The sequence below is a fragment of the Puma concolor genome, chromosome C1 (assembly GCF_028749965.1).
Source record: "Puma concolor isolate L17-30 chromosome C1, mPumCon1.1.hap2, whole genome shotgun sequence".
Taxonomy (NCBI): domain Eukaryota; kingdom Metazoa; phylum Chordata; class Mammalia; order Carnivora; family Felidae; genus Puma; species Puma concolor.
In genome coordinates this window covers 29,199,837-29,213,280 of record NC_141674.1, presented here as the reverse complement: position 1 = coordinate 29,213,280, position 13,444 = coordinate 29,199,837, and the positions used below count along the sequence as shown (strand labels likewise).

General features: G+C 54.4%; 1 protein-coding gene across 1 annotated transcript in view; it reads left to right on the top strand.

Moving 5' to 3' along the window:
• Window positions 1-1,555: 1,555 nt before the first annotated feature.
• Window positions 1,556-13,444, top strand: part of EPHA10 (EPH receptor A10) — a 37,559-nt gene continuing 25,670 nt past the window's right edge. Inside the window, exons 1-5 of the mRNA XM_086716504.1 lie at window positions 1,556-1,744; window positions 3,643-3,707; window positions 4,424-5,102; window positions 11,086-11,241; window positions 11,755-12,105. Of these exons, the coding sequence (XP_086572630.1) occupies window positions 1,639-1,744; window positions 3,643-3,707; window positions 4,424-5,102; window positions 11,086-11,241; window positions 11,755-12,105 (1,357 nt within the window). The 5' untranslated portion in view covers window positions 1,556-1,638. The remainder of the gene's footprint in view (window positions 1,745-3,642; window positions 3,708-4,423; window positions 5,103-11,085; window positions 11,242-11,754; window positions 12,106-13,444) is intronic.

Below are 13,444 nucleotides of genomic sequence, written 5' to 3'. Positions count from 1 at the left end.
CAAGGGTGCATAAACACACACATACTAGATGCGCATGCGCGCGCGCGCGCGCGCCCACACACACACACACACACACACACGACACAGGAAGGGAGCTTCCAGGCTAGCTCAGAGGCTTGTAAGTGGCCAGTTGTCTACGATGCCAGCAATTTTCATTATTCATTATCCATTACCCCCAAGGAGGTATGGATTGTAGCAGAGACAGAGATTCACCCAGATATTTTCAGCACAGAGCATGGCACTCAGGGAGTGTTGGTTGAAAGGTAAGGAGCATATACATACACACAAAATGTACACTCAGGCCAGGCAGGTCATGGGGATACTCGACTCATTAATTTTCAAGGGTTCTTCAGGCTGCTTTAGCCACCATAAAGGAGCGGTGTTGGGTCCCCCAAGAAAAGAGCTTTGAAAAGCCACAGGGTGGGTGGAGCTTTCTCTGCTCAAGTTCAGCCCAGATGGTGGCGCTCAATAGCCGCCTCCCTCGTCCTGGAGGGCTCCAGCCCTTCCCACCACCAACGCCTTAAACCCTCAGCTTGCACATAAATGACCTTCACTAGATAGAGGTCGTGTTCCACGTTTCCTTGCAGCTTCCCCAGCGCTGGCTGAACTCCGCGAGGATTGCTCCGCCTCTTTCGCAGACCCCTGGGAGTCCCTGCCGCTGAGCTCCTTCCCAGTCCCCTGGGATGGGCGGAGAGGGATTATCAAGGCGGGGGGGGGGGGGGGGGGGGGGCGGGACTCCAGGCTCTGAGCAGACTGGGGAAAAGGGTAGTTGTGCAGAGTGCTGCCTGTGTCCTGGCAGCAAGAGCAGGAACCTGAGGAACCGATCGTTCATGCAAAATTTACCACCGCCCCATCCTGGCGTCCACATGGTTTCCCAACCTCGGAAGCGCTGCTGGTAGGGTGGGACTCCGTCTCCCACTTTGCTCTCCTTTCTAGAGTAGCTCCCAGGGTCAACCTTAGCCCCTTCCTCCTGCCGGTGTGTGTGTGTGTGTGTGTGTGTGTGTGTGTGTGTGTGTGTGTGTGTGTGTGTTGTGTGAGGAGGGCGGGGAGAGAAGAGGGCAGGATTGAGCCATAAGACACCAGGAGCCTCAGACACAGGAAGAAGCCAAGGGCTTGTAGATAGAGGAGCTCCCTAGAGCTTGGGGTCGGGACATCAGGCTTCAAAACCCCTTGAAAGTCCTGGGAACAAGGGAGCTTCCAGCCTAGCTCAGAGGCTGCAAGTGCCGCGGCCTCCCCGAGGTTCGCCCCTCTTTAAGCCACGCCCACATTGTCTACTTCTCGGGAATGAGAGGCTAAGGTTTTGCGCTCTGGACCTTCGTCGCCGGCTCATCCTCCTCCCCAGGAGCCAGACCAGCGTTCAGCGCTACCCACCCCCACGTTTGGAGATTGGCGGGACCCCTTCCTTCCCCCCTCCATTTCGCCGTTCCGCCCCTGGCCTATGAAACTCCACCCCTCCACCTTCTGCTGGCGGGGATTGGTGGACTTCCCGCGGCGGTGCCTAGTGATTGGTCCCCATGGATGACGGTAACCAGCGAGATCCCGCCCCCAGAAGGAGCTAGGGTCTGGGGGCACTGCTCAGCGGTGCTGGGGCTGGCGCGGCTTGAGCCGCCGCCGCACTGACAGCTCGGTCTGCGGACCATGGAGACCGGTGCGGGCCCACATCCGTTGCGCCTGTTCGTCTGCCTGATGCCGCTCTGTCTGGCGTTGCTTTTGGGACCAGGGAGGCCCGGGATCGCCGAGGAAGGTGAGGAAACTGGTGGCTGTTCTTGGAGCTTGGAATGCCAAAAGATAGGAGGCTGGAGAACTGGGGGTCTGAGGGAAGGAATCGTATAGAGAGACTGGAGTCTGTATTGGGGTTTGAGGCAAGCGGGCAGCGGGAAGCAAAGAACTAAAGAGGCAGAGAAAAAGGTAGCTAAGCAAAGCTAGCTAAGGAGATCGGGCTGGAGACCTGGAAGGCTGGGAAGGAAAGAGACCAGGAATCGTGAGAGCCAGAGGCGGCGGTTCAGGTGCCGGTGAGACGGACAGGCTGAGCGATTGGAGGTGGGAGGTGTGGGGGCAGGGAGATGAAGAGAGCAGAGGAGACAGGGAGGTGTGGAGGTGAGATCGAAGTACGGGACGACGGGATGGAGCCCGAACCGCGAGGCAGGAGGTGGAGCGCTGGTAGGGGAGGGATGGCTGGGTCCGGGAGTAGCCCGACGTGCTGGCGAGGGAGCTGTCCGCAGTGCTGAATTTGGAGCGCGGACTACCCGAAGCGGTCCGCGCTGTTGGGCTTGGAGCTGCCTGCGGTACCAGGGCTCGCGCCTTGCCTCTGGATTTGGGGGAGCCGTACACTCAACTGAATCCAGAGGCGTCATATCCAGGTGTAGAATCCTGAGGAGCTGGAATCTAAAGCGCTGACCGGGGGGTTGGGGCGCTGGATCTCTGACGCCAATATGCAATTCCGATGTGCTGTCAGTTATAACAAAATCAGGAAGCTGTCGGTGGTCCTGCTTATTGTCACTGATGCCTCTGGAGCCAACCCTCTTAGAGACCCTCACCTTGGAGCCCCACCCCCTTGCTTAAGCTCTAGATTTGTAATCTTCCAAGACTTCAAGATGGCCTGGGCTCCTGTCTCTGAGCTGCTGCTGTGCTATCCAGACCAATGCTTCTTTGGGACCGATACTGAGAGCAGGAGAGAAGAAATTTTCATTTCTCCTGCTGCTGGCAGGGTCCACTCATTTTTCCCAGAGCCCCTAAGAGTCATACTAAAAAGGTTCTAGTCTCTTCCATCCCTGGTGGCTTCAGACCTCAGATGAGCCCCTGAGTATGAATGAATTCAGGATGTATGCAGAAATCCTCTAATATGCTCACTTTCTGTCTCTTCTTGACATGCAGTTATAATTTAGGGAGCCTAGAAGGCAGAAAGGGGGGCTCATTGACACCACCACTCCTTTCTTAGAGCCAATGTTAAGAGTACTTCCATGAACTCTGGCAGGCTGAATAATGACTCCCTAAATATGTCCACATCCTAATTCATCCCCAGAACCAATCAATCTTATTCTAAATGCAAAAGACTTTGCAGATGTGGTTAGGGATCCTGAGATGGGGAGATTATCCTGGATTATTTGGATGGCCCCAATGTAATCACAAGGGTCCTTACAAGAGGGAAGCAGAAGGAGTCAGTGAGAGAAGGCAACTTGATCACAGAAGGACTGGAGTGAAGCACTTTGAAGATGGAGGAGGATGCCACAAGCCAAGGAATCCAGGTGGCCACTAGAAGCTGAAAAACTCAAGGAAATGGATTCTCCCCTCTGAACCTACAGATGGAACCAGTCCTGCTGACAGCCCAACTTTAGACCAATGAAATTGATTTTCAACTTCTGACCTCCAGAACTATAAGAGAATAAATAAGTAATTGATACTTGAAGCCACAGAGTTTGTGATGATTTGTTACAGCAACCACAGGAAACTGCTACAGGCTCCTTGCCTAATTGTTGTGGCTACCTCTTTCTGGACTCAAGCTACTCACACCCCACGCCTTCATGGGAAGGTACGGGGTGGGAAAAATTTGTCTCTGCTCCCTCAGCAAGTTTACAACAAACTCACAAAAGGGTCCCTCCCACCTTCCTGACCTTCTGACATCTCTGTTCTTCCTCTCCCTAGTCATCCTCCTGGATTCCAAAGCCTCCCAGGCTGAGTTGGGCTGGACTGCACTGCCAAGTAATGGGGTAAGTGTAACCTTTCTCTCCCTCTCCCAGGAATCTTCTGGTGGTCTGAGACTCAATTCCTTTAGCTCTTTGTGGTTACAGCAGATCAAAATGCTCCTCAGAGCACGTGATCTCCAGCGGCACTGGCTTCAAGCCAGAGTGGCCTATTAGAAAACGTTGAGTCTTCAGTCAGTCCAAGAAGAAAAGAAAAAAAGAGAGAGATAGTGAGGGGAAAACCAACTGTGTCTAGCAACAGAAATGTGTCATCTAGATGAGCCAATGCTGGACAGTGTCTTGCGCATAGCAGGTCCTCCAAGCAGTGTTGCTGATTGATGGATTGACAGAAGGAGCAAGATTTAAAATCCTAAAAGTGGCTTAGAAACTTGGTGGGGGTGGGCAGATGTGGCTGTATGACTGCAGCCTGGTCCCCGTGTGGGCACCTGGTGGAGAGCCGGGAGACTTCAGACACCATTCCCAGCTCTGCTGCTAATTCGATGTTCATATCCAGTCAAATCACTCTTTCTGGAGCCTCAGTTTCCCGACCTATAAAATTAAGGGTTGGACTCTTTGTCTCCAACGTTTCTCCCAGCTCTGCATCTTATAATTTCAGGGGGATGGGGTGTGTGTGGAATGCGAGATGATGGGGAAGGGGTTTTTCAGCTTTAGACACCACCAGGGCTTCACCTCCTGGGGGCGCCTTGGCTCTGAGCTTCCCACATCTTTGTTCTCCTCCCCAGTGGGAGGAGATCAGCGGCGTGGACGAGCATGACCGTCCGATCCGCACATACCAGGTGTGCAACGTGCTGGAGCCCAACCAGGACAACTGGTTGCAAACTGGCTGGATCAGCCGTGGCCGCGGGCAGCGCATCTTCGTGGAGCTGCAGTTCACACTGCGCGACTGCAGCAGCATCCCGGGCGCCGCGGGCACCTGCAAGGAGACTTTCAACGTCTACTACCTGGAAACAGAGGCTGACCTGGGCCGCGGGCGTCCCCGCCCAGGTGGCAGCCGGCCCCGCAAGATCGATACAATCGCTGCAGATGAGAGCTTCACGCAGGGCGACCTGGGAGAGCGCAAGATGAAGCTGAACACAGAGGTGCGCGAGATCGGTCCGCTCAGCCGGCGGGGTTTCCACCTGGCCTTTCAGGACGTGGGCGCATGCGTTGCGCTGGTCTCTGTGCGCGTCTACTACAAGCAGTGCCGCGCGACGGTGCGGGGCCTGGCGGCGTTCCCAGCCACCGCAGCTGAGAGTGCCTTCTCCACGCTGGTGGAGGTGACGGGAACGTGCGTGGCGCACTCAGAAGGGGAGCCCGGCAGCCCCCCGCGCATGCACTGTGGCGCTGATGGTGAATGGCTGGTGCCCGTGGGCCGCTGCAGCTGCAGTGCGGGATTCCAGGAACGTGGTGACATCTGTGAAGGTATTCAGCGGACGAGGGGGCGTGGCGTGGGGGCGTAGCGCGCAGGTGGCAATTGGGAGAGAGTGTGCCGTAGATCAAAGAGGCAGGAGGAGGAGTGGAGCAGCTGTGGGCTGTGGAGCCCAGAGCCCTGACCTTCTGTGGAGCTTTCCAGTGGGTCCAGACAGGACCACTGAACGAAGTTACGGGGAGGTGAATTTGACTCCATATAAGGGGTTATTAGGGGCTTATATTTCAGGCACTATGATAAGCACCTCGCAAAGGATGTCTCATTTATTCTTGGCAATAAAGTAAGTCACCAGTATCCCTATTTCACAGATGAGGAAACGGAGGCTCAGAGAGATTAGCACCTCGCTTGCAAAGTTAGTAGATGGGGAACAAGGGTTCGAACCAGATTTGCCCAACTGCCAAGTTCTTTCTATTACGCCATGCTGCCTCCCGTATGCATAAAGAAAAATGATACAGCAGCCCAACTCTACTAGCTATGGACTAGGGGGATTGGTTACATTATAGTGAGCTCCCTGTCACTGATAATATGCAAGTCAGGGTCTGGCAGGGGGATTCTTGAGCTGGAGAGAAAGACTGAGAGGTTGTGCTAGATGACTAGTAAGATCCCACCCAACTCTTCGAACTGTGAGTCAAAGTGCCCCCTGAGGGAGACCCTTCATGTGGGGGCTCTGTTGGGTTCTCAGGTCTGTGTGGGCACCGGGCCAGACCTCTCCTTTTCTCCCCTATCTGTGGCTCTGAGGACTGAGGGTAAAGATGGGGTATGGATGTGTGCCCTTAGTGTAGACAGATCAAGAGAGGCTTCTGCTAAGCCACGTCCTTTTCTGGGTGCCAGGACAACAGAAATGAGTCAGAGATAGTCTCAACTGTTCAGAAGCTCTATAGATGGAAAACATAAAAATTGAAAAACCACAAGGTGATATGTGATCCAATGGAGGGATTAATATAGAGGTGGGAAGACAGAGGAGGAAATGACTCAACTTAATGTCACTCCTTTGTTCGACTGTCCATTCGATATGAGTTGAGAACTTGCCAAGTGCATGTAGGGAGGGTTTATTATATATATTTAGATGAATGTCACCATCTCTTTCCTGGTGGGAACTTATGGATTAGTAAGGGACTTGGAGGCACGAACCTTCCTGAACTCTCCAAGTAGGGTTAGGATCCACTTCTGTTCTCCAGCACCCATTGCAACCTCTACTTGTTGCTTAAAAAAAATTAAGTACAGTTGACTGCAATCTCTGTTTCTGCACTTACCCCGTGCTATGTAGTGATCTACTTGTGTGTGTTTCCACCACTGGACTAGTGACTGACTTCAGGCAATGGTTGTATCACATTTTAGCAGCCCCAGTATCCATAACAGGATGTGGTGCCCAGTGGAAATGTATTGAGTGAAGGAGTGGTTACCATAGGGTGTGATACATATCAACAGAGAATTGAGGAAGCCTGGAGAAGGGAGAACCCAAATCTAAGTGTGGAGAGAGACAGTGAGAAGGCCTTTCTTCCAGGCAAATAAAAGCATTCTGACTTAAGAGACTGTCTCAGAAGCATGGAGGCAGGAGGGAATGTAGCATGACTGGGGCTGGGGGCAGAGGGCATTTGGGGGTGTGAGGGCTGATGGGGCTGGAGAGGGGCAGGAACAAATCATGAAGGGCCTTGAACTTTAGGATAAAGTGCTGAGACTATATGCTGTTGACCAACGGGGAGGCTTTGAAGCAGGGGTCTGACATGTTCAGATTTGCATTTTCAAAAGATCACTCAAGCCGTAATTACAAAGAAAGAATTGAGGAAGGAAGGATTAAGGGGTAGAAAATAAGAAAGATGAGACAACAGTCCAGGAGAAAGAACGCATGGTCTGAAGTGAGACGGTAGCAGAGGTCATTGAGAGATGAGGATGGATGTGACAGCCTCCACAGCACTTGGTGACCATGTGACACAGGAGAAAAGAAGAGTCTTTTTTGATTCATTTACTTCTAGGGGATTGGATGGACAGAGGATCATTTGCTGGGGTAGAGATCACAGGACATCGATGGACACCGAATCTGTGGTGTCTGGGGTGCATCAAGTGGAGGTAGCTAGAAAGTGAGTCTGGAGCTCAGCAACAGAGAGATAGAGAGATAGAGAGAGAGAGAGAGAGACACTACTTGAAGCTGTGGGTACGGTTGGGACAGACCAAGGCGAGGTAAGAAGCAAGAGGGCCAATGATGAAGTCTCATAGAACAGCGGTATTTAAGGGTTTAAGGGGGAGTAGGAGAATCAAAGCCCATAAAAAAGGACCTTGAGGGAGAATCAGAGGCTGGGGAGGATCTAGGAGAGTGTTATTTCTGGCAGCCAAGGGAGGCGGAGGGGTCCAGGAGGGAACGGCTTATAGTGTTGGTGAGCAGTCAGGTAAGGTGAGGTTTGGACAATGTCCACCCGGTGGCCCTGGCCAAAGCAGTTTCTGTTGAGTAACAGAGAGAGAGACCAGGCTGCCAGGAGGCTGGGGGATGAAGGAAGTTGGGGAGCTAGAGTAGGGAACACACACAAAGTCTCTGGGAGGCTGGATTGGAAAGGGGAGGAGAGGGAGGTGGTATCTTGAGGAAGACACTGGGTTGAGAGGAGATCTTTGACTGTAGATGGGAGCCTTGTTTATTTATATGCTGAGGGAAGGAGCCAGTGGGGCACCAAGCAGGGGGTGGTGGGAGTGGCCTGCCCCAGGGGGGATGTATTTTATTACAGACATGGCTTAGAATTGCTGACACTTGTTGCTAATCAAGATCGGGCCATGTTTTTGTCAGTTTCATTGTTTTTTAATACTCCGCACATCGTGCCTTTCCTGCCTGCACCCCAAATGGACCACTTTTACCGCTCCATTCCTCTGTTCTGTCACCGGGAGGAAGCAGTAGAGAAGGAGCAATGTAAGAAGTAGGAACCATATGAGTGATGGAAGATAGTCTGGGAGGAGGAGAAGGGGGCAGGACCCAGAGTGAAGGAGGAGGGGCTGGAGGCCTCCAACAGGAGGTGGCTCATCCTTTCCTCTAGGTCTAGAAGGAACGGGGAGAAGAAAGATGGGTGTGGAGGGAGGTTCGCCGGTTTGACGGCCGGACATTGAGGGACTTACCAACTGACAGCCTCTCTTCTCCTTGTGACGTGGGAGGAAGGCATCTGCACCAGTGGACAGTAGGATCCTGGTCTGTTTCATTCACTCTGTCTCTAGATCCTAGCTCCAGAGCACCTGACTCATAGTAGATGCTAAAAAAAAAATCATCCAATGAATGGATCAGGGTCTGGAGGAGGGGGTTTGGATACACATTCTGGGCAATCTCTCACACACACACACACACACACACACACACTCAGGAACCCAGTCCCCCTTCTGACTTAAGCTGAGACCAGACAAAAAAAACCACTTGTAATGGTATCATCTCTGCCTTGGGGAATGGGGAGCTGGGGAGGGTGCCAGGGAGAGGTTCATAAGTGAGGTGGTTTTTTTTTTTTTCCTGTTTCTTCTCTTTCTTATTTATTTTTTCATTTATTTTTATTTTTTAAGGGAGTTATTATTTTGAACTGGGGTCTGGAGAAACATAGGAGTTTGCCAAGGGAAAAGGGCTGTGAGACATTACAGGACAAGAGCCAGAGGTGTGAAACGAAGAGTTCAGTGTGGCAAGGGTGGGGTGGTTGGCACTGGGGAGGTGCTGGCGGGTTTTAAGAAGGGAAGTGAAATGCTCAGGTTTGTGTTCAGAAAGTGAAGGCCTTCCAGTGCCTTCTACAGCTGAGTACAGAGCCTTCTCTAAAGGTAGACTGATGTGGAGGGGATAGAACCAAGATGTTCTCTCTCCCTTTTGTTTCTCTCTTTTATTTACCCTCTCCCGGTCACTAGGGTTTTGGGGGGTGGGGGAGATCAGGGTGTACAACCTGAGTCTTCCAATCTCTGTGGGAGTGCCCTGGAGCAGGGGGACCCAAGCAAATATTCTCTAAGGCTCCCCCGGGCACACAGAGACCCTGTGGTGGGGTGGCAGGAGAGGGGGGTTACAGACAGGGAGGCTTATATGGACTCAATATAAGGAAGCCCTTTCTCAGCAGAGGCAGCTTCAGAAGAAGGTGGGCTCCCCATTTCTGAGCAGAGACTGTGGCTACTTCTAGGAAAGGTGCCGGAGCACCGGGCCAGCGGGAGTTGAACTAGGTGATCGCTGACATTTGCCTCTGACCTTGATGAAGACAGGGAGGGGCCCGCAGTCAAGAGGCTCTCATGAGTCTGAGCCTCCACACAAACCTCCTCTAAACAGAGTCTGTCAAAGTAGAGATAACCACCTCGGTCTCCATTGGGACACACATCTCTGGGACAGTGGATGTCCCAAACATGCAGAGAAAGGGAGCCCCTGGTACTTTTCCCTACTGCTGGGAGATCCTGCCGACAGATCTCCACTCTGACTTCACAACAGAGGTGGGCAGGCCAAGGTTATCATCCCCACTTGACTGATGGTTTCTTGAGGCCAGAGAGGCATAGAAAGGGGCAGAGCTAACACTGGAACCCAGGCCATCCGAGTCCCAGCGGGGGTTGCCGTTGGTCACCAGCCCACCATGTTAGTGAGTGCCATGCTCTGCTCTGAAGACAGATTATTTCCAAAGCCTCTGAAGCTTCACAGGCCCTGCCCAAAGCTGTGTTGCCCAGGACTCAGCAAGGTGGAACCTCCAAAGCCTAAGCCTTCCAGATAACGAGAAACCCGCAGCTTACTCCCCTCTTCTCCCAGACAGGCTGAAAATCCTTCCTGAGGGCTAGTCTGCATCCCCTCTGTTGTACTGTGTGTGTCTTCTTGGGGTTGGAGAGCAGCCAACCTTCCAGAACCAGCTAAACTAGCATGAAGGCCTGGTGGGTGCAGGGAGGGAGGTGAGAACCACCCAGAAGCTGAGAGGAGGGCCAGGAGCCACTGCCTCCCTGCCACCTGGCCCAGCTGGTGAGACATTTTTTCGAGTGGGCGTTCAGCCGTTTCCACTTCAGGCCTGTGACGGAGGAACAGTAATTACTACCACTGCTGTGTACGTATTGTCTGTGCCGGGCTAAGCAGCTTACACTTCACCTCAGTTAATCCTCCAACAACCTTTTTGAGGTGGGTATTCTACCCGAGGCTCAGAGAGGTCAACCAATTTGCCCAAGGCCAACAGCAAGTAAGTGGTAAACAACCCAGGCGCAAACCCAGGTTGTTCGGATATAAAGAGCCTGTGCTCTTAACAACCTGCATTCTGGGTGAGCCCCGAGAAGTGACAGAAGCAAAGTAAGTAACTGGGGAGGGTGTCCAGACCAAAAGTAGAGAAACTTCACCTTCCTTCAGTCTACTCTCACCCTCTGCCCCCAGCCCCCACACCTGGCTGGCTCCACTTTCAAACTGGAACCAAGTGCATCAGTTGAGGATTTGTGATGCCACGAACCCCCGATGGTAGTGGTGGGAGGATGGGCTCTGACAACAGTGAGTGTGTGTGTCACTGTAAGTGTGTGGGTGTCTGTCCGTGGGTAGCTGTGAAATACCCCTTGGAGGCACCTCTCTTCTGGGCTCACATCAAGACTGGAGAGTTTGGCTTATTTTCTGCCAGTGGGCATTAGTTAGGGCAGCATGGTGCGGGCTCCGAAAGCTGTCTGCTTGGGCTGGAATCCCACCATTTACTAGCTGTGGGTCATTGGGCGAGTTACTGAACCTCTCTGAGCCTTAGTTCCCTCATTTAAAAAGATGACGATAAAGGACGCACCTCACAGACTGTTGGGAGGATTAAACGAATTACTAAAGGTAAAACGCTAGTGTTCTGCACACATGAAGCGCTCGCTAAGGGTTAGGTAGCCCTGGGTTACGTAGGGAGCTGCCATCCCACGCGGCTGTTACTGGACTAGCTGAGACTCCCTTCCGGGCACAGTTCCCGGACTTAAAGTCACCCTAATGGGGCAGGCAGGAAGGTGGGGGGAGAGACACGCTGTGGAGGAGACCCCTCCTCACGTGGCTCCGCCCCGCAGCCTGTCCCCCAGGGTTTTACAAGTTGTCCTCGCGCCGGCCGCTCTGCTCCCCGTGCCCAGAGCACAGCCGGGCCCTGGAAAACGCCTCCACGTTCTGCGTGTGCCAGGACAGCTACGCGCGCTCGCCCACCGACCCGCCGTCGGCCTCCTGCACCCGTGAGTGCCCCTCCGGAAGGCGTTCGCAGAGGGGGAGGGGGGAGTCAATAAAGGCGTGGGGGAGGGGTTGCTGAGGGCAGGGGGCTCCGCACTGGTGAGCGTGGGAAGGGCGTGGGGGCCACGACCCGGACGGCGGGGTGGAGGGAGGGGAGCCGGGGGTGGGGATGGGGCCCGGGACTTGGGTGGGAAGAACCAGGGCAAGAGTCCAGAGGACGGAGGGATGAGGCTTCTCGTGGAGTGGACTCACCTCACCCTGCGCCCCGGCCAGAGGGGGGCTCCCGCCCCTCACACTCAGCGCTGCGCCCCCGCAACCCCATCCTCGTCCGCTTGCTAACCTCCTCCCACCTCCCTGGCCCTCCCCCCACTCACTGGCCCCCACGCCCCCTTCCGTCTCTCCCCCATCAATGGCCTCACTTACCACCCAGTCCCTCCCCCCCACCTCCACGCCCCTTCTGCCCCCCCTCACTAACCTCCCCCCCGCCCCCCCCCGCCCCGGCTCGCCCCGCCCCCCAGGGCCGCCGTCGGCGCCGCGGGACCTGCAGTACAGCCTGAGCCGCTCGCCGTTGGCGCTGAGGCTGCGCTGGCTGCCGCCCGCCGACTCGGGCGGCCGCTCGGACGTCACGTACTCGCTGCTGTGCCTGCGCTGCGGTCGCGAGGGCCCGGCGGGCGCGTGCGAGCCGTGCGGGCCGCGCGTGGCCTTCGTGCCGCGCCAGGCCGGGCTGCGGGAGCGCGCCGCCACGCTGCTCCACCTGCGGCCCGGGGCGCGCTACACCGTGCGCGTGGCGGCGCTCAACGGCGTGTCGGGCCCGGCTACCGCCGCGGGAGCCACCTACGCGCAGGTCACCGTGTCCACCGGGCCCGGGGGTAAGGCCGCCCGCGCCCCTCTCCGCTTAGAGCGGGCTCCCCGCGTCTCCCCCGGAGGCGAGGCCCCCACCGACGTCCCTGACGGCGGGGACCCCCCGCAGACGGCCAGCCCTGCCCGAGGGTCCCGGGGGAGGGACTGAGGACGCGGGTGACGCGGTGCCGCCGGGCCAGAGCGGTTGCGGGCGTTTCCGGGAGTCCGCGGGAGGCAGTGGGCGCCCGTGCCCCCGACCCCGCAGAGAGCCTGGCACCGCACCCAGCTCGCGGCCGCCCTGCCTCTCATCTCCCGCGGGAAAGAGCGGAGAGCCCCGCCACCTTTTGCTGTCCCTTTTTAAAAATTTCATCAGGAAGGGCAGAGTCGTCTCTCCTCCTTTACTGTCTCAGAAAGAGGGGTTCTGTCGTGTTGTTCCCCCCCCCCCCCCGCCCCCAGCCCCCAGCCTCCATCCCTGCAGCATCGGTCACCCTGTTTCCTGGTCCCGGAGAAGAGCAAGGAAGCACTTAGGGTCAGACCGTAGGGACGGTAGAAGTCACTAGTCAACACGGAGCGGTCACATTTCTGAGTCTGGACTAGAGAGGAGTAAATGATGACCTACACTCCTTTTAGGCTACACCATCCCCACTCTCGAAAATTACTTTTGCTTGTCTTTCACCCAGCTGGGGTGCACCTTCGCGCAATCCTTCAAGTACCCTTTGCAAGAAAGTGCGTGTGGTTTCTGAGCCTTTTCATACCTGAGATGTGATTGGTTTGTGACTCGACTCCCCCGTCTTCTGGCAGTTGTATTGCAGAGAAGTCTGAGGCCAGGGTGATTTTTATTCTTGTGTAAGTACCGTGTGTGTGTGTGTGTGTGTGTGTGTGTGTGTGTGTGTGTGTGATTCTTTCACCTACTAGTGAAAATAAAACTTGACCAATATTGAACTCTTTTCATTGAGTTTGGCTGGTACATAGTAAAACTTGTGATCTGCACACATTTTTTTGGTATTCCTGGAGAAAACTTTTTTTCAGTTATTGCTTTGACTAGAATTTCTGATAGCTTCCAATATCTCTCTTAAGAATCTCTCTAAGCCTTAGGTTGTACATCCATTTTCTGATTCTCAAATCTTGTCACTCGCTTTATCATTTTTAGCTCTTAATCCATTTTCTCTGCCTTTTGGGAGAGATTTCCAATTTGTCTGGTTTTTTGGAATAACAGTTTTGCTCTGTTTTTTACTATCTCGATTATGACTTAACATTTGCTATTGCATTTACATGTAAAAAATCAATATTGAGAAAGAAAAAAGCACCCATAATCCTATTACCCAGAGATATACAACTATTAATATCTTGGAGTGTATCCTTCCACAT